This window comes from Mesocricetus auratus, unplaced genomic scaffold (genome assembly GCF_017639785.1).
Source record: "Mesocricetus auratus isolate SY011 unplaced genomic scaffold, BCM_Maur_2.0 Super-Scaffold_100009, whole genome shotgun sequence".
Classification (NCBI taxonomy): domain Eukaryota; kingdom Metazoa; phylum Chordata; class Mammalia; order Rodentia; family Cricetidae; genus Mesocricetus; species Mesocricetus auratus.
The window spans coordinates 70,766,770-70,787,680 of NW_024429193.1; the positions used below are offsets into that span (position 1 = coordinate 70,766,770).

The following is a 20,911-nucleotide window of genomic DNA, read 5'->3' on the forward strand; positions in this document are numbered from 1 at the left end:
CTTATGTAGAGCCAGTGAATATTAGAAGTTAATTATATGGTAGTTTTAAAATACAGGCATGTCCTAATATAATTAAGATGGCATTGTTAAGTGTATTACTTAGCGATGGGTCAAGGATGAGTGCTTGTAATTCCATGTTTGTGGGGATGATAAGGAGATACACTAATGACTTTGGTGTCTTCTACTGTCTTTGCCATTCCTAAAGTAAAAACCACTCATCCTTAATTATATGAAACATATATAATCTTCTATTGATCCCACTTCAGACATTCAGCAGAGTTCTGTTTATAAATGAATATGAGAGGATAATGTCCTACGTGCATTATTAACCCCCATTTATGTCCATTTTATCATAAAGAGACTCAACAAGTTAGAGAACCTGCCTGGTGTCACATGGTCATTAAGTGACTAAGTCAGGTTCCCAGCTCAGGATTATCTGACTGGATCTCAGAGCACATGTTGCAGCCATTGCATCAAACTTATTATTGCTCTTCTTTTTTAAAGTAATGAATGCAGTTGGTATCAGAACTAACTCCTAACTCTTTACTGATAACCAAAGTGCTAAACAGTTTTGTTTTCTTTTTGAGATTCTGCCTGCATCTCTCGGTCTAGAAAGCATATTGTATTGCAGAAATAACCTCGACCCTACCACAATATAAATATTCTTCACACAGAAGTTGATAAATGTTTTTGTTTTAGTCACTATTAGTAACAAAACACTTGAGACACACACACCTTGCTATAATACCAGTGAAGACTCTAGTGTGGTGAAATGCCAAGGTTGAAGACATGTCCCTCCACTTAATGTGTTGTGATAAATCACCCAGTAACTGGTCCAGCTAGAAAGTTATGAGATTTAAGGTTGAATAAGTAGAACAGAGTTTTTCAAAACTAAGCAAAGACGCCTTAATAGTAAAGCATGCAGTCACTTACAGTGAGGTGAAAGTTTAGATTTATATACAGCCTACAGATGCTATAAAAATATTTAGCTTTTTGTTCTTAGGAAGTTAGGATCTGGGGAAATCTTTTTTTATTTGTTTTTTGACACAGGGTTTCTCTGTGTAACAGTCCTAGTTGAACTAGCTTTGTAGACCATGCTGATCTCGAACTCACAGAAATCCACCTGCCTCTTCCTCCCGAGTGCTGGGATTAAAGGTGTGCGCCACCACCGCCCTGCAGGGAAATCTTAAAAATGAATTTTAGCTGGGCAGTGGTGCTGTACACCTTTAATCCCAACACACAGGAGGCAGGGACAGGCGAATCTCTGTGCATTTGAGGCCAGCCTGGTCTACTAAGTGAGTTCCAGGACAGCCAGGGCTGTTTCACAGAGAAACCCTGTCTCAAAAACAACAAACAAACAACAAAGGTTTGGGGTTTTTTTGTTTGTTTGTTTTGTTTTGTTTGGTGTTTTTGTTTTTGTTTTGGTTTTGGTTTTGGTTTTGGTTTTTCGAGACAGGGTTTCTCTGTATTGTTTTGGAGGCTGTCCTGGAACTCTCTCTGTAGACCAGCCTGGCCTCGAACTCACAGAGATCCGCCTGCCTCTGCCTCCCAAGTGCTGGGATTAAAGGCGTGCGCCACCAATGCCTGACCAAGGTTTTTTAAGAATTCTATCCTCAGGAAATGTTTGCAGTTCTCAAAATAGATTTGAAGCAAATGCTTTTCCCCAGAAGTGCAAGGATGATGATAAACTTAGTCATATTTATTATATTTTGGCCACTTTGTGTATGTTGCCAAGTTCACATTGATAACCATGGAAAGATATAAGAAAATGAGTTTTGGATTGCTAATGCCTTGAGCAAGCAAAACTTAATGGATACATTTAAGGGCTAGAGGAATCTCAGGATTCAGAAAGTTCTTCAGCAAGCATTCAAAATCTGTCTTCAAATCATTTTGTCACAGGTGTCACTTAACCTATGCTCAAGTATTTTTATTCCAGTAGCAGAGTAGATAGAGTTGCTGAAAATCAGCTGTGTGTTTACCACTGACTCACATCCTGTCTATCTTGTGTTGTGTTCATGAAATTAACTTCTAAATGGTCTGTGATGCTAGTTGTATATATCAGATATTCCACTTACTGTGATACTGAACGTGTAACCGATTTTCATCACACATTTTAATTATTCCTGAATTTCATTTTTTGGAGTAGGGGATTCTACTCTAACTTTAGGTTTGCATTAGATGTAATATAATGGTATTTAGTTTATTATTGGTCTTGACTTCAGCTTCTAACTCTTTTAAGCAGTCCTTACATGTGTCCCAAGTTTATATTCTTAAAGTAGTTCTTTCACCAAATCAAGCACATCTGCTATTCAGAACTCATTTTTTAATTCAGTTAGGATTAAGCTTCCTCTTTTATCTGGCCTTCTTCTAATTCCTGCTCCCCCATCTCTCAGTGGAGACTTTAGCTGCATTGGCCCTGGAAACTTCCTTGCTGCCCTCCCTGCTCTGACAATAACACGATAATGACTGTCCCAGGTTTCCTGCCTCCTCCTTTACCCTCATTCCCATCTCTCCAACCTTCTGTGTGGTACCTTAAATTGTGATCAGTGTAAAGGTATGTTGTATTTGGCATACGTTGTACCTCCTAATAGCAAATTCTGCTGTATTGACCATCACAGAATGCCATGTCAATTTAAGGATAATCTGTAGAAAGAGAAAAAATATAAATTGTAGCTAAAGGCACAATCTGAAATATTATGTGATGTGAGATCTTTTACTAAGTTTTTCTTTTTCTTTTATCCAAATGTTACTAAGGATTTGAAGCGTTCATTACCATCTGGACTTGGACTCTCAGAAACTCAAATTACATCTCATGGCTTTGACAATACCAAAGAGGGGGTTATTGAAGCAGGAGCCTCCCAAGGTAAGAACCCACAGACTGTGAAGATACCTCAAGTGGAGGAGGGGAGCTTCTCTGAGTGTCACTTCCAGTAAAGAAGACAAGAGTTAAGCTCTTTGACCCTGTGATGAAAAGTTATCAAAGTCATCTTTCTCTTCAATTAAAATAATTTCAAGAATCGTTTCATCAGTCTGTTTATGAATGTATCAGTATGTACTGCTTACCATTCCAGGATGCAGCCCATGCCTCAGACACTAGGCACATGCCCTACCTTAACTTACGCACACCCCCTTATTTCAGGTTACTACTTAAGGAACACTTTTAATAATCATTTTCAAATGTTGTGAAATCAAGCCATAAAGTTATTTCGAGGTTAACTTAGATGACTTTTAGGTTGTAATCACAAAAATTGTAACTTGATTTACATAAGTACAGATTACAGATTTCAAAAGAAATAAGGAAGTGGAGCTTTTATTTTCCCGTGCCTGCCACCTAGGAGATCTCCAAGATCACCTCGTCGTTAGTCTCAGGCGGTACTCACAGTATGGCTTGTTACAGGGACAGCTGCAAGCAGCCAGTAAACCAACATCTTCATGGGGCTTCTAGTGCCATGCACAGGGCCTGCTTAGCTCTTTCCTTTGAGTTGTGGCAACATGCCTACAGTGTGGCTGCTGGGGGGAGCTCACTGAGTACTGAGGACTCCCCACAGATTTCCTATGAGCATCATCAATTTTCTAGACTTAACAGAAGTCTGTAGATACGCAAGTTTAACCACACTGTTTGTATGAACAGTTTAGGCCCTGGGCCCAAGCCTTCTGGAGGGAATTTTTTAAAGTCAGCTTCCCAGGATCTGGACAAAGGCCAGTCTTGTCAACAGCCTTTTTAAGGACAGGCAGATAGACCTGCCTCAGCTCTTTCCTGCATACAGTCTGAGAAGCAAGTGTATATCCACATGTATATGTAGATATGTAGTCTCTGTATTTAATTCAAAGGGAAAATCTTTTGTTCATGACCTTGCTTATAACTTTTTCAGTGGGTTTTTAGTGCAATACTTTCATTAATTCTTTGATATTTCATGCATGCATAAAATATATATTTGATTATCTTCTCCCCTTACTCCTTATCCTAACTTGTCCCAGATCCCCTTCACCCTCTCCCAACTTCTTTTATAAAAGCAAACAGCTGAACAAAAACACTTAGTCCAGAATGTGTTGCCTGTGTGCACACGAGTGTGGGGCCATCCACTGGTGCATGGTCAACCTACCAGGGCCCATGATCTGAGGAATTTGGACTGTCCCTTCCCAGCATCAACTGTCTAAAGCTAGGGGTTAGAGCTGTGAGCCCCTCCCGTGTGCTGAAATGTTGGCTGTTAGGTCTTGTGTAGGCAACAAGTGCCAGAGCGCATGAATGCAGGAATCCTGTCATGTCCAGAAGATGCTGTTTACCCTGGGCCACACCCAACTCTCCCTGTGATGTTTCCTGAGAATTTGTTTTTAACGAGTAGAAGAAAACCACCAGACATTTGGATCTAGAGCTGCAATTAAGTAGCTATAGTCAATATTCAGTGTGAACTATATTTATATTTTAATGTAAATCTCCTTGCCTTGGCAGTACTTAAATCTCTGGCAGATAACATTCATCTATCTTTTTATTGTATTATCAGTTTAGATTTTGAATATATTCTTTGCTATATGGGTCTTAGACACACCAGCCTTGTCAGTTTAATGAGAAACTCTATCTCAGAATACAAGGTGGACATTATCTAAGAAGGAACAACACCCGAGGAGTCTTGGTTTCCACAGCTGTGCGCATGAACGCACACACCCCTGAGACAGGTAAATGAGGCTTCATCCTCAAGAGTAGCATTCTCATGCGGGGCTCTTTGACTTTGAAAGGGTTGACCAACTGCCTAAAATTCTGATTGCTTATTGGCTAACCTTACATAATTTGACACCATTGTTTACCAATCACTACTTATTAATTTTTTTTATTTATTAATTTTTGTGGCACTGGGAGTTGAACTCAGGACCTTGTACATATTAGGCCAGTGCTCTACCATTAGGCTACATTCCAGCCCCGATTTCAAATTTGAAGTGTCAGCATGATGTTTTGAGTTACACGGTCGGTCAAAGAGAGACACTTCAGGGTGTTTTATGGCTTAGCAACAGCAGCAGGTGAAACAGCTCTGATGAACTTAACTAGTGGGTTTGCAGAAGACTCTTTATTGTTACCAGAAGGTGCTTTTAGTAAGTCAACTTCCACATACCAAAACCTCCTCTCCATCTTGGAGTTGTCCGAAGGAACCAGCACCTGAGCAACTCTCAGTCTTATGAGACCTCCTGGGTTGTGAGGTATGACTGGAGACCAAGCCATGCAAAGGCTCTGTGAATCCTTCCGGAAGAGCAACTTAGAGAACAATCCCTGACTATTTACTGAAGATTACTTCAAAGCCTAGCTGCCATCCCTCCTGAACTCACACCAGACACGATGGCTCTGTTCAGTCTCTCACCACAAAAAACAAATGCGTTATTTAGATATTTTAATTATTTTTAATGAAATTATTTGTCTAACATTTGATTTAATCTTTTCCCCTGTAACAGGATTTAGAGTAATTGGAGTAAAATGGCTATTATAATCAGCAGTATATGAAAATTAAAATGCCAGCTAGTTTCACTTGTAAATCCACTCTAATACTCATTTGACAAGTATATTTTGTGCTAATGGGAGTAATTTGTCTCTTTGGACTGGGTTTATAAAGCTTACTGTACCCTAAAATGCATCATTGGCCAGCGTCTTCATAAGAGAACTCTGTGCACTTGCACTGGCTCGGCACTCACTGGATAGGCGCAGCTGTCTTAAGGGCCTTTATTTTAAGACATGTGTGGATAATAGAATGACATGGGAAGGAAACTTAGGAAGTGAATCTGAGGGAAAGAGAGGAATTAGGCCATTGTTAGCTCTCTGGACAAGAGGCTGAAACATTACTGGGGATACAGACTTTTTATTAATTGAACAGTTACTGTAAGATAATTAATGATATGCTTTTCCATTTGTTCCTTAAGTAAAATTAAAAATTATTCCTAAATTTATCTTAGAAACAACAACAAATATTGAAACCTGGTCAACAACAAAATGTGGCAGAATCAGTAACAGCACATATCAAAAGTAAACCCATGCTCCTAACAAGGATTTGTGTTTGGTCCCCAAGCTTTCTTTTAATGAGAGTTGTAATTGTTGCATCTGCCTGGATTTCTGTTGAAAGGAAATTGGCTAATTCCTCCAAACTTAGTGAGATCCTGAAGTTTTGTTTTCTGTTTTTTCTTTTGGGAGAGAGGGTCTTACAGGTTAGGTGTAGTTCAGGTTGGCCTAAAATCACAATCCTACCTCAGGCATCTGTTCTGGGTCCTAGTAACAGAGGTGTATACCAACATGTCCATCTTTAAGACTTTGGATTCTTAAAGAGCTTTTTGTGGGTATTAGTGAGCACTTTTGATAGCTAAGTTTAGTTGGGAGGACTGATTTAAACTATACTAATCTCAAGGCTTACAGTTGTGAAAATATGGAAAAATGGAGGGTACCTTTGAAGGTTGGGCAGACAACTGAAATCCCACCCCATCATTTGCCAATTTAGTATGGAAGTTGTATTATTTGCTACTTATATTACATGTTAGGGTGTGTTGTGACACCGTTTCCTATGGAGATTAGTGAACTGTAATAATCAGAACAACAGAGCTCTGTTCTTGAGGTCGTCAGACATGGAGCTCTAGTGGTCGTTTCCTTGTGTTTACTACTTCCTTAGGATGGGAAAACTGTGGCATGAATAATAGAGATGTGGCCTTTGTATAACATGGTTTTTAGACTGGAATAGCCTATTGAAATGTCTTTCAACTCAGCAAGTAAGTTGTAGATAGAGCTTTTGTGTTTAAGTTGATAATGGAGATCCTGTGGTACAGATTCAACTTTCCCCATACAAACTGCTTAACCTCCTGCGCCTCATTGCTCATAAGCTTTATTGATAGTGCTCCATCAGCCAGTCTTGTTTTAAATTTTGAAAGTCAATATATTTAAGGAGACAAATTTGGGAGGCAGAGGCAGGCTGGACCGACAGCCTCCAAAACAATACAGAGAAACCCTGTCTCGTAAAACCAAAAAAAAAAAAAAAAAAAAAAAGGAGACAAATATCTGTACTTTAAATGATAGTGGTTGTCTATTCAGATCTGTTTTATGCTTCAATTCAGTGTAAGCAGGTTTTCATACTGCTACAACTAAAGGCTCTCTTTATCAGGACTTTGTTTATGTATGAATGGGATATTTCATGCTAATTATATGTAAAGTAAATAATGATTCTTTCCTGTCATGAATGAATTTAATATAAATTTTTTCCTAGAAAACTAGGGAAGATTGTACTTGAAATAGTAGTTCGTTGTAGGCATTGAAATAGTCTCAGCTAGAGCTGGAGAGATGGCTCAGTGAGTAAGAGCACTTGCTTTGCAAGTATGAGGATCTGAATTTGAATCTCTAGCACCCATGAGAAAGTCCAGACATGACTTCTAGTGCCTGGAACTCCAGTGCTGGGGAGATTGGGGGAGGGTACATGGAGACAAGATCTCTGGGCTTGCTGGCTGTCAGCCTGGCCCCAGGCTCAGTGAGAGAATGAAGCTATCTGAAGATGCAAAGCTAAGAGTGATAGAGGGGACACCTGGCATGCGCCTCCAGCTGTCATGCGTGTGTGTATGCACACTTACCATGTTGATTCTCAGAGATGCACGTGTACACATTAGTAGAGAAAATCAAATATTCACAGCTAAACACTGAAAGAATTTCTCGTGTTTTTAATGACTGTTGTCTTTAACTTGATTTAATGTGTTGCCTTGGCAATAATGATGGGTAACATTCCTTTTTTACAGCTGGCCTTTATTGCTTTGTGTGCGTATGTGTGTGGGTAGGATGCTACAATGCATGCATGTGGAGGTCAGGACACTTGGTGAGAATCAGCTTTCTACTTCTAGGTGGTTCCAGGGACCAAACTCAGGCTGTCAGGCTTAGGAGCAAGTGCTCCAGCCTGCTGAGCCATCTCATCAGCCTGGTAGAGATACTTTTTACTTTTTGGAAGACCATATAGGCTCAGGGATATAAGTAAGTTGTAAGAGTGTTCCTGTCGCTATGTGATAGAACCAGAATTTCATACCCAGAATTAGAATTTAAAGCTTGGTTGTGTTTTACCTAAAAATCGTTTTCTTTGTTCTTGTTCTCAAACTCAACTGTTTGAAAGTCTCCCAAGTAGCCTTCAAAGCAGCAGGTGCATTTGCGCTGAGAAGCAGTGGACCTTGAGACATGGCACCACAGTTCTGGAAGTTCCCAGGACCTAGAGTTCACCATGGACCTTGTGGTACCACAGCTCCTGGTTCAGTGGGCCTGAGCGTCTGCATTTCAACAGGCCTCGGGGTGACTGGGCTGCTGTGGGCACCTTGTACTCCCAGCATGAGTAACAGTAGTCTGCACTGCATCATGCTTGGTTTATGATTGGGAGATCTTGGCGACAGTTCTTATGAAGGCTGTAATTCTTAAAAAGGACATGCTTCATCCACATTTTTTGTAAAAGGTATTAAAATATGCTTAAGTATTCCTTTCTATACCTAAGCCTTTTCTTCATAGTATATACTGGGAAGTTAGCAGATATATACTGAAACTATAAATCATTTAACTCAAGGACTTTCATGTGATTTGGTTTTGAAAACACCAGACTCCAGGGAAACTTGTTTAGATAGGATCTAGCCAATTCTTTTACATAGTGAAGTGGTTTATTTGGTTTTGACAGACTAATGACAGGTTTATATAGAACTCAGTCTTACTATTAGTCCTTTCCTGAAGGAGAACAAGCATATTAATTGTAGTCTTAATTGCAGTGTTTGACCATGTTAAAGGAATTGTCACTCAATCTCTGTTCAAAATGTCTACCATGTGGAGGAGGAAGTGGATTTTCACAGTTTTAATGTCTGCCCTTTCCAGGTCCCTCAGCGCCACCTTTGCCATCTGTTCTGTCTCCCAGCAGGGTTGCAGCTAGTCAGCTGGCTCAACCAGGAGGTGACCTAACTGTTCCTGCAGGTATTCACTGCACTGATTGAATGGGCCTCTCCTGCTGAAGCCAGTCTAACTGTTTCATAATTGCTCGTGTCTGTAGGCATGTGCTCCTCTGGCTGCCGCTGCTGCCGCTGCTGCGTTCTCTAATGATAGGAGAAATCATCTTTTCAAAGCAAATGGGTGCATCTCAAACCTGAAACTTAATGATTTTTCAAATCTGTTTGTTTTAATTCCTTCTCTCTTTTCTCTGGCTGGTATAGGCCCACTTACTTGATTCTAACCTCTCTGCTTTGCAGCTCTGTCCTCCTTGCAAACAGAAAGGGAACCTTGGCAGTCATGTTATTACTGAGAATGGGTCAAGTGAAAAGGTTGTGTATTCTTGTCAGCCTCAGCATACAGACAGTTTGTAGACTGCGACAACATACGAAAACTAGGCTGCATTTAGTAGTGCTTGCCTGTAATCTCAGCATGGGAAGGTTGGCTGAAGAATTTAAGGCTAACCTGGGCCACGTAGCAGAGACTCTCAAAATCAAAACATGAAACGGAAAAGAAACGGAAAAGCAAACCACACATTTATTTTTGTATGGCATTAACATTTTATTTACTTATTTTTGCATTGCTCTGATTCTTAGATCTATGTTAAAGCTTATTATAAAAGCTAATCTGGCTGTTGGAATAAGGTGGGGGGAGAAAATTTATACTCACTCTGATTTCGGGGTGGGGTGGATGGATATCTGTGAGTGTGTGTCTGTGTGTGTGTGTGTGTCTGTCTGTCTGTCTGTCTGTCTGTCTGTCTTGAGTGCACAAGTGGCACGTGTGGTCCAAAGGTCAATCTTGGTTGTCTTTCACCATCCCTCTCTGCCTTTACCTTTTGGGGCCAGTGTCTTTCACTAAGCCTGCAGCTTATCAAATCTGCTAGGCTGGCTGACCAGTGAGCTCCAGGAAGGCTCTCGCCACCATCTGTGCTGGGGTTACCAACCTGCACCACCACACCCAGCTTTTTTCTTGGGTGCTAAGGATCAGAACATGAGTCCCAGTGTTAGTGTAGCAGGCACTTTACAGACCAGCCAGACTTTTGCTGTTTTTTGTTTTTTAAGGTAAGTTTGCCGCAGAATTCGTTTCTTAAAGTCAGACAAACCACATGTTTGTTTAATGGACAGAAATATTTGTAAGTGATTAGGAAATTATCCTGCATGGTTCTAGATGCCCTAGTCTTTCATGCAGTAGGAACCTTTGTATTTTTTTATGTTTAAATAGTTCAGTTTGAATAGTGTCATGTCTTGTTTTTTTTCTCTCATGCCTTGGGTTTATCTGGATTGTGCTTTTGTCCTTTGTTATGATCATGCAGGTGGCCAGAGAACAAACACGAAAGGTGGACCAGTTATTCTAGCAGATGAAATTAAAAATCCTGCAATGGAAAAGTTAGAACTTGTTAGAAAATGGAGTCTCAACACATACAAGGTTTGTAGTTTTTAAATATTTCCACCCTAACTGTCTCTAAGGCTTTCTATTTATATTTATGTTATTCCCATTGTCATATTTATCATGCTTATACAAACATATGAAAAATAATACTGTCTACACATGAATATGTAATTTGGAAATAAAATACTTGTTTCATTATTTATCTTTATATATAATATAAAATTTAGTACAAAAGAATTTTTAAAAAGACTCGCTAAAATACTTAACTCTGACAAATAATATACCCATTTAAAAGAAAAAAAACAAAGAAAATTTTAAAAAACCAGTTTTCATGCATGCCTATAATTCTAGCACTTGGAGGCCAAGGCAGGAGAATTATTGCAACTTCCAGGCCAGTCAGGGCTACATATGGAAACTCTGTCTCGACAGACAGACAGACATACACACACGAGTTCTTAGAATGTCTTTAACTATAGAACTACTGTACTGGTACTCACTCCCTCTCCTTTTTCGATAATTCCTTTACTTTTTAAGAGACACAATCACATTTTGTTGGCCTGGGCCCCCCTTTCTGGAATCAAGGGATCCTTTGATTTCAGCTTCCTGAGTTACCAGGACTACAGGCCCATGTCCCTGAATGTGACCTTTTTTTGATACTTTATAACTTTATAACTAGTTCTCCAAAGTTGGAAACTCTGTGATTTTGTAATAAATTCAGCATGTTTGCATTATTTCCCTAATGGTGTCAGTAAAACAAGCCAGTTTTTAAATCTACAGCACATATGACACATTATACATGTCCAAGCCTCAAATCCACTTAGTACATTTGAATCTTAATAGGGATCAGACCTACAAGACCTGGAATACTTGATGAAAAGTCCTAACAGCTCAGACTATAGCATGAGCCGCAGTGCTTTGTGTTTTGAGTTCGTTATGGGTCTAGTGGTTGCCAAGTCAAAATTGCCTATATTTTTACACATAGCAGTTTTCTCTAACATGTCTTCTCACGACTAAAGCAGGGTGAAGTTATTCTTTCAATTAATAATTTTAAAATACAACCTGAACCCTCTATAAAAATACAAGCTTTCTTGTAGTATGGGATGTTGAACTTGTGTGTGCTAGGCCGGCACTCTATAACAAGTTTCCTTACTGTTTTTAAGATTTATTTATTTTATTTTTTGTATGTGAGTGTTTTGCCTGCATGTAAAAATATGTGCACCATGTGTGTGCCATGTGCCTGTCAGGAGAGGACAGCAGATCTCCTGGAACTGGAGTTATAGATGGATGGATAGGAGCCACCATGTGGATGCTGGGAACTGATCCTAGGTCCTCTGCAAGAGCAACCAGTGTTCTTAACTGCTGAGCCGTTCTTCAGCCCCCAAAGCTTTCTTAATAAGATAACAGTGCTTTGACATCTGCTACATGAATCTTCCCAAAAGTTATGTCACCTGAGAAATTCTGGTGGCAGTCTGCAAAAAGCGATGCCTACATCCGAAGCTCTCACACAGGGCACTCCTTGCGAGTCCTTCCCTTGTGTTCTCAAGGGCAGGGTGTGATGCTTGTCTTTATGCTCTCTCATAATACAGCTGTTGATTAGTTGCAAATCTTCATCCCGTCTTCTTGTTGACCCTCGTGTCTAATCAGTCATGAAAACCCATGGACTCCCTTTGTTTTCTTTTACTTTTTTATGTCCCAGCTTTCACAGTGCAGTCGGCCTTTATTGCTCTTTCACTATTGTCACCATTTAGCCAACAAGCTCTCGTGGGCTGGTGGCCATTTCTACTTTAAACTTCCTCAGCAGATCCCGGCATCTTTAGAAATGGTGTGGCCCTTACCCACCTTACCGACTATTACCTTACTGCTTTTGTCTGCAGATCCCATCCCTCCCAAATTACCCAGGAATCTCCTGAGGTAATCTGTCTTCTCGTGCTTCTGTAACTGCAGCTGCTTGGAATTCTCCTCCCTTCGCTTGTGTAATTTTCATACCACACTGAGCGTCATTATTAAAAAAAAACTTTCAGAAAAATTTTATTATAGACTAGGAAAACAGATAATAAAAATAAATAAATGAAACAGGGCATTACTTTTATTGTTATTAACCTAATATTCAACTACTTCTTCAGATAAAAGTAAGGAAGTTAATTTGAGAAGATGGATGTAAGACCTTAGGTGGAAGGAACTTCCTTCTGGTGTGTGTGCTTTGGTCCGTCTGTCCATGCTGCCTGCCTTTCTGCCTCTTTGAGGCAGGGTCTTGCTGTATTGCCCTGTTTGAAATAGTTTTCTTTTTTTGTTAACCCCCTCGTCCCCCATAAACAGTCTTAGTTTCAAGCTTTCAGAGGCGACTTCTTTCCTAAATATGAAATGCTATTTTAAAGTCATTCTTTAAATTCTGAAGCAGTTTCCATTAGCGTTCTTCCCAGCAAATCTTCATGACCTTTGTTTTATCTGTGAATTTGTTCTTTTCCTTGTACTTCAGTGTTTGTTTTGACACCACAGCAAAGCTCCTTGTAATATTTGAATAATCAGAGTGCTCAGACTGTCTTGTCAGTCCGTGATCTGGTAGAACGGCACCTCATGGCCCGCTGCAAAGCATTTCGTTTCTTCCACTCACCTCAGTAGGAGATCTACGGAGTTCAGGGTTTTGCCTTTGTTTTTAAACTTTCCAGCTCTTTAGCAAGTAAGCTTATTTGGAAGCCACTATCTCCTAAATGATTTTTGGGGGGGGGTGATAGGTAGCTTGGGACTCGCTATGTAGATAGATCAGCTGATTTCAGATTCATAGATCCACCTGCCTCTGCCTCATAGTGCTAGGGTTAAAGGTGTGTACCGCCACTCCCTGACTAAATGATCTCTTTATATGGGAAACTTTGATCCTTTTATTGTTAAGTAGTTTCCATTTTCAGGGATTTTGAGGAAAGGTAGAGAAATCAGATTTATTTTCGTAAACTTGCTATGTAATGTATTCTAGTCTTCTGTTTTGCATTTTAGTTTCAGACTGTTTCAGGTATTATGTCAGAAACTGCTTGAGTCCCCAAATACTGGAGGAATGAGTAACAACTGTGCACCTTCTTTACAAAACCGTAGGTACCCTCAAGTACTTTCATTTTTGATTATTTAGATTTTCCTTTAAAATGTACAGTTCCCTCATGTAGGCTTTGTAAATTCAGTTTCAAAGTTTATTTAATGTACCCAAACTTATTTCAGTTTGCCTCATAATCAGTATCTTATTTTTTCTACTGCTGTAGTTGCAGGAAATGAAAAGTATTTCTTCATTTGATCTTGACCCAAGCACCTGCTTGTGAACATTTTTTTTGTGTGTGGAAAAACAAAAAATGGTCACTCGCACAACAGAATACTCATTTTATGCCATCTTCAACCTTAGTCAATGAATTCTGACTTCTTGACTCTCAACAGATCTTCATATCTGGTTACCGTGGAAGGCAGTATGTTTTGGCTTGCAAATAAAGTGAAAGTCTCTAATAGAGGAACTCTGGGAATGAGTGCCATCTCTTTCGTCTTGTTGCAGCTTGAGATATCATATTTTGTCAGTGTTTTTCTCCTTAGAGTCAGTGTCTCCAGTTAACTTTTCTATTTTGATTTTCATCTCCTAAAGAGGTTTTTATTTATTTATTTGTGTGTGTGTGTGTGTGTGTGTGTGTGTGTGTGTGTCTGTTCTGCGTGCCATAGCACGCCTATGGAGGTCAGAGAACAACTTGCTGGAGTTGGTTCTACCGGGAGTGTCCTAGGGATGGGACTCATCACCAGGCTTGGCAGTGAGCACCTTTACTTGCTGTTAATCCTGTTACCTCATCTTTCTTCATGACTTCGGGGTTTTATGTGGCTATGGCCTTCAGAGAATAAGAAAAAGACAAACACAGAAAAGCTGGCATGGGGTGGACCGGGCTCTCTGATGAAGAATCCTCAGCATCCCAGAAGCACATTCTTTTTTTTTTTTTTCCCAGTTTAAATTTAGATAAGAAACAAGGTTGCTTCACAAGTCAGTTCCAGATCCCTCCCCTCCTCCCGTGCCCTCCACCCAACCCTCTCCCCCCCGTTATCCCCTCATTCCCCCAGGGAGGGTGAGGCCCTCCATGGGGGTGTCCATAGTCTGTCATTTCATATAGGGCAGGGCCTAGACCCTTCCCCAAGAGTTCAGGGTGAGAGTGCACCTCACATTGTTCTATGGGAGTCCAAAGTCCGTGTGTATACTTGGGATGGGTACTGATCTGCTGCCCAAGGCTCAATAGATTACCTAGGCCTCCTCACTGACACCCAGATTCAGGGGGTCTTGATCAGTCCCCAGAAGCACATTCTTATATAGAATTGAACAAGGATGCTGGGTTATTGCCTACCAATAAGCAAGGAGGCAGGGCTTATGGTATCGAGCTAGATCAAGAACACTGGTGTACTTGTTGTTTTTTATTCTTCTTACTCTTTGGGAGGCCACAACCAGATTCCAAATTGTTATTTTTTCTTATAAATGCCTAGCCTTAGCTAGGCTTATTTTTAGCCAGTCTTTCTTAGCTTAAATTATCCCATCTACCTTTTGCCTCTGGGCTTTTTCCTTTTCTCACTTCTGTATATCTTACTTTCACTCGTATTCTGTGGCTGGCTGTGTAGCTGGGTAACTGACCCCTAGTGTCCTCCTCTCCTTGTTCTCTTGCTCCTCCTCTTCTCATTTCTTCTTTTCCCAGATTTCTCCTCCTGCCTGCCGGCCCCGCCTACCCTTTCTCCTGCTTGGCTGTTGACTTTATTAGAGCATCAGGTGTTTCAGGCAGGCAAAGTAACACAGCTTCACCGAGTTAAACAAATGCAATGTGAAAGAATGCAACCCATCTTTGCAGCATTAAAACAAATGTTCTACAGCATAAACAAATGTAACACATCTGAAAATAATTTTCCACAACACACTGGTGTAGCTAGCTAATCGCAGTAGGAGCAGTCTCTGTAGGGGAGCAATTTTTAGGCTGTGAACATCGAGGGGGGAAATCCATGTGGACATTTTCTGCAAATACTTCAAGATCCACACACAGATCAGAGGGTGAGGATTTGTCATCCTCTAAGCATCCCTCTGGGAGAAAGGCTTTGCTGTTTTCCCTTGGGTTTGAGCCTCTGGGGTCCTTGACATGGCTGTGCACATATTCACTGAGATCTCCCTCCACTCACCACGCCCTGCAACCTTGGAAGATGAAATAAACACCACGTTTTGTTGCTGCTGCTGCCGCCGTTGTCTTGGGCGTTTTATTTGCTGGTTTGTATTATTTTTTTAAGGTAGTGTCACATGTATGCTAGACTGACCTTGAACTGATCTGCTAGCTTTCTGGTGTGCCACCACATCTAGTTTTTTGTTATTTTTTAGGATATTTTTTATTTTTAATGATGAAAATAACTGTACCTTACACAGTTATTCTTTGATGAAATATAATTTTTATTTTCATAAAAATATTATTAAAAACTTTCTTGTTCTCTGAAATTAGTTACCCCCCCCCCACTTTCAAACACACACAGGGTTTCTCTGTATTGTTTTGGAGGCTGTCCTGGAACTAGTTGTGTAGACCAGGCTGAACTTGAACTCACAGAGATCCACCTGCCTCTGCCTCCCGAGTGCTGGGATTAAAGGCGTGCGCCACGCCACCAACGCCTGGCCATTCTTTAAAAAGTGTATGTTTCTGAGACAGAATAGAATAACAGTTTGATACTATGCTGAACTCTTCCTATCTTCTTCCTGTCTACCCCCCACTGCATGAATTGTTTAAGGTGAAGATATAAAAGTAGCCAGTAAGAGAGTAACATCTTGGCAGTCTTTGTTTTCTCTGTTTACAGTCGTGCTGTTCTATGAAACTGTCAGCTATCCCTGTTGCTTTAAATACTTTATCTAAGCGTAATAAACTTGAAATAAGATTATGTGAGTAGTCATTTGGCAATATATACGCTAACTAACTAGGTGTGTGTCAGAACTTCTTTAGCTTAGTAATAGTTTTTAGACAGGCCTGTAAATGTGCTTCCTTAGTCCTGGGAGGTGAAGTAGTTAGTATTCAGCTTGCTCACTAGCTCACTCGAGGTTTGGAGCTGGTACATGCAATGTAGTGGAGTTCTTTGCATTGCTGTATTATTCTATTGTTCTCTTTTTTCCTTCCTAAACAAAGTCAATCTTTCTACTTTTAGTGTACCCGGCAAATTATATCTGAGAAACTAGGCCGTGGCTCCAGAACTGTGGACCTTGAACTTGAAGCTCAGATTGATATATTAAGAGATAATAAGAAAAAATATGAAAACATTCTGAAACTGGCTCAGACATTGGCGACACAGCTCTTCCAGATGGTGCATACCCAAAAGCAACTTGGAGATGCATTTGCTGACCTGAGTCTGAAGTCTCTAGAACTCCACGTAAGATTATTTAAAATCACTCTTAGGGGTTGTGGGTGTGGGGGTGCTAATAGAAGTATTCTGAGAGGTAATATTTCCATTGGCAATATCCTAAACTCTTAGTCAAATTGTCATTGCTGTGCTTGTTTGGGCTGCACATTGAGCACAATGTAAATGGATTTTGAGGCATTCTTAAGATGTCATACAATCTTTAAGGAGACTCAGATGACTCTGTCAATGTAATGATCTGTTTGCAGCTGGCATAGTTGTCAGCTGGAGGTTCTAGAGAGTAAGAAGGAAAAAGATTACCAGCCTTTGCAAGCCTACAAAGAATGATAACTATGTATGATTCTTTCGTGGTATCTTAGGTAGGGTTTCTATTGCTGTGAAGAGACACCATGGCCACAGCAACTCTTATTAAGGAAAACATTTTATTGGGGTGGCTCATTTACAGTTCAGAGGTTCAGTCCATTATCACCATGATCGGACATGATGGCCCGTAGGCAGACATGGTGTTGTTGTACAGGCAGACATGGTACTGGAGAAGTAGCTGAGAGTCCTACATCTTGCAGGCAACAGGAAGTGCACTGAGTGTCACATTGAAGCTTGAGCAAAAGGGACCTCAAAGCCCACTCCCACAGTGATATACTTCCTCTGCCAAGGTCACACCCACTTCAACAAGGTCACACCTCTTAATAATGCCACTTCCCTGGGTGGGGGGAGCATTTACTTTCAAACCATCACAGATGGGATTAAAAAGTAAGTTAGGCACTTACTGTGAAAACCTCTTTCCAGTCTTGAAATATGTTGATCACTTGTGGTGTAAATACTAAATTAAAATAAATAAATTAGATTTAGCGCTGGGGTGTAACTCAGAGTATAAGTTTAGCATTTCCAAGGCGGACATTTAGACATTTAGTGTTTATCTCCACAAATAATTGAGCAGAACACTGTGTTTTGTTTTGTTTTAAGACAAAGTCTCTAGCCCAAGCTAACTCCCTACACAACCAAGGGTGACTTGGAACTTCTGGTCCTCCTCCCTCTGCTTTCTGCATGTTGGAATTTGCATGCATGTAATGCCATGCTCTGTTTACATGCTGCTGGAGCTCAGACCCAGAGCTGGTGCATGCTAGGCATTCATTGCTGCATCCCAAGCCCCACAAAACATTCTTGAGAATTTCTTTTACTATCTTGTGACTCTATTGATGTCTGGCTGTATATCTTGCCTAGAGCAAAAGACAAAAATCCTTCATACTACATACATCTGACATGAAGAAGTAGAAAATCACTTGGTCCTAGAAACTTGGATAAGAAACAGATATTGATATATTACAGTAATAAATATAGAAATTCAGTTTTGGGTGATCCACTAGATAACAGAATTTGCTTTCTATTGGATGCGTGGATTTATTTCTAGGGTCTCTATTCTATTTCACTAGTTTCTCTCTTTTTTGCCTCTTAGTTTTTGAGATTGTAATATAATTATATCTCTTTGGCCTTTCCTCCCTCCAAATTGTCTCATATACCCTTTCTTGATCTCTTTCAAATTCATGCCCTCAGTTTTCATTAATTGGTGTGTGTGTGTGTGTGTGTGTGTGTGTGTGTGTGTGTTCCTAAATACAACCTGCTCTATCTGTATAATGTTACTTGTATGTGTGTTTTGGGGGCAGGCCATTTGGTTTTGGATCACTAGTGGGGGTGCTTTATCCTGGGGAAGACTCTTCCTCCCTCTCTGGGCATTCCTTGGTTGCCTGTAGTTCTTTGTGCAGGATTAAGGCTGTGCGTGCCTTCTCTCCCTTCATCGTCTCGTCCCCACCCCTTCTACGTCCTTGTCCACCAGTATGTCCTCATCCCCGTCCTCTCCACGCCCTCACCCATGCTGCCCGTGTCCCCTATCCATGTCCATGTTCGCGTGCCTGTTGGTGTTGTCCTGTGTTCTGTTATACAGTAAGAAGGGCTCCTGAGTTTTTATTAGCTATTACATTCATATAAGTGTAGTTTTTTTGTTTTTCTTTTTTTTTGAGACAAAGTTTCTCTGGGTAGCCCTGGCTGGCCTAGATGTATCTCTGTAAACCAGGCTGGACAGAAATTCACAGAGATCTGACTTCTCTGCCTCCCAAGAGCTGGGATTAAAGGTGTGCGTCATCATGCCTGTCTGTCAATCTAGTTTTTTAGAGTATTCCTCCTGTTTGCTGACTTTTTAAAAAATTTTTGACTTTTACCTCTTAATGAATGTGAAGGTACACTCAATTATTTTAACACTTTGTAGAAGTTAAAGTGTTCTATTTCATACTATTTTCTATGCACTAGCATTTATTTATACTTCATACATAATTTAGCTTGCAGTAAGTCAGAAGCACCCTGCTGCCCTACATCTCATTACAGAGATAATGTGGTGATGGTAGAGTGATTGATTCCTTCCCATTGATTGACACTTTTTTTTTGAGAAAGGGTCTTTTCCTATAAGAGCTTCAATTGCTTGAACTTGAAATACTTCTATTGTTTCAGACACACTTGAGTGCTATGATAACAAGTGTGCAATCTTTTTACACATTCCTACATTTGTAGCCAGTCTACACAATTTACAAGACTGAGTCTGGTATAAACTTCATGAACCTGTCTTTTTTTTTTTTTTTTTTTTTTTTTTTTTTGGTTTTTCGAGACAGGGTTTCTCTGTGGCTTTTGGAGGCTGTCTTGGAACTCGCTCTGTAGACCAGGCTGGCCTCGAACTCACAAAGATCCGCCTGCCTCTGCCTCCCGAGTGCTGGGATTAAAGGCGTGCGCCACCAACGCCCGGCTCATGAACCTGTCTTAAACGGCAAAGTTTTTTTTTTTTTTAGCATAATGTACTAAATTTACTCTCCTAATACTTACTGAATTATTAAATAATTTATCATCTGGAAATGTAATTATAACTGTAATACTACATTAAATTTTCATCTCCTAGTTAACTTTCTATTCCTTCTTTTAATAGCCAAAATTGAAGTGTTTTATAAAAGACTGGAGAATTGAAGTTGAATGATACATCTTACAGTAGAATAGGATGACTTTATTTGGTCAGATGTGCTCTTGAGTAATCAATCCACTTTGACTGGGAAGCTTAGACTGCTGAACATATGAAATGTGTTCTTGCCACATAGGAAAGAACTGTCTGAAATACAGTTTATTAGAATGAACTGAAGCTGGTGTTGAGTGAATCTCCCTCAGCTGTGTGCCCAGAGAGACCTGAGCTTGAAAGGCACCTGGTCCCTAAGTTTACAAAGAAATGCGTCTTGTCCATACTCATACTTTGAGGAAATTCAATCAAAGCACACAAAAGAATGCAATCTATTTTATGTCTGAAAGTTTTAACCAATTATTACCTAATTTGGTCCTGAAAGTTCTAACTTCTCTGATTAATAAGCTGCTGTATTTTCCCGAACAGCTGTGCTTATAGTGTAATAGAAACAAATTGTAGAAACAAAAATATTCCTTATAGCACAAAATAATTTAGCTTTTAAAATTATTTAGATTTTAGCTCTGTGTCTCGGCTAATGATAATTTTGGTTTACTAAACTTTTAGAAATTATGTAGCACTATAATTTATATTCTTATAAATTTAAAGATTAGCAGAAAAAGTAAAACTTCTGTTACTAGATTTCTGAGTCAAATGTTTTCCCCATTGGTAATGTGTTTACAATTTCAAAGTCATGTCCACTGATTTCTTAGTGGACTAGTGAAGATGTCGTCTTTGTTTTAGGAAGAATTTGGCTATAATGCAGATACCCAGAAGCTGCTGGCTAAAAATGGAGAAACTCTTCTTGGGGCCATTAATTTTTTCATTGCTAGTGTGAACACCTTGGTGAATAAAACAATTGAAGATACACTAATGACTGTAAAACAGTATGAAAATGCCAGGTGGGTGCCAATTTTCTCTGTTATCCATTTTACAGATGATTTGTATTTAGTTAAAGTTTTTGGTTGCAAACAAGAGAAACCTACTATCCAATACGGGAAGATAAAGCATGTACTAGAAAAAAAAAAGAGGACTAGATGGCTCAGTGGTCAAAGGTGTTTGTTACATAAACCTAGTGTTGAATAAGCACTGAGACTATGTAACGGTGGAAGGAGAGAGCCTATCCACAGAGTACTCTGACTTCCTTAAAAGAACGTATTGGAAGGTCAGAGGTTCGTTCTCAGAAATAACAAAATGGGAAAGCA

The 20,911-nt window shown here is 39.9% G+C and overlaps 1 protein-coding gene across 3 annotated transcripts in view; it reads left to right on the plus strand.

Moving 5' to 3' along the window:
• Positions 1 to 20,911, plus strand: part of Arfip1 (ADP ribosylation factor interacting protein 1) — an 82,134-nt gene that overhangs the window by 40,457 nt on the left and 20,766 nt on the right. For 2 of the 3 annotated variants that reach the window (XM_005080083.4, XM_040752574.1), the window contains exons 3-7: positions 2,755 to 2,863; positions 8,849 to 8,944; positions 10,269 to 10,381; positions 16,511 to 16,732; positions 20,451 to 20,608. In XM_005080083.4, the coding sequence (XP_005080140.2) occupies positions 2,755 to 2,863; positions 8,849 to 8,944; positions 10,269 to 10,381; positions 16,511 to 16,732; positions 20,451 to 20,608 (698 nt within the window). The remainder of the gene's footprint in view (positions 1 to 2,754; positions 2,864 to 8,848; positions 8,945 to 10,268; positions 10,382 to 16,510; positions 16,733 to 20,450; positions 20,609 to 20,911) is intronic. The other variant, XM_005080085.4, reaches the window with a different exon arrangement.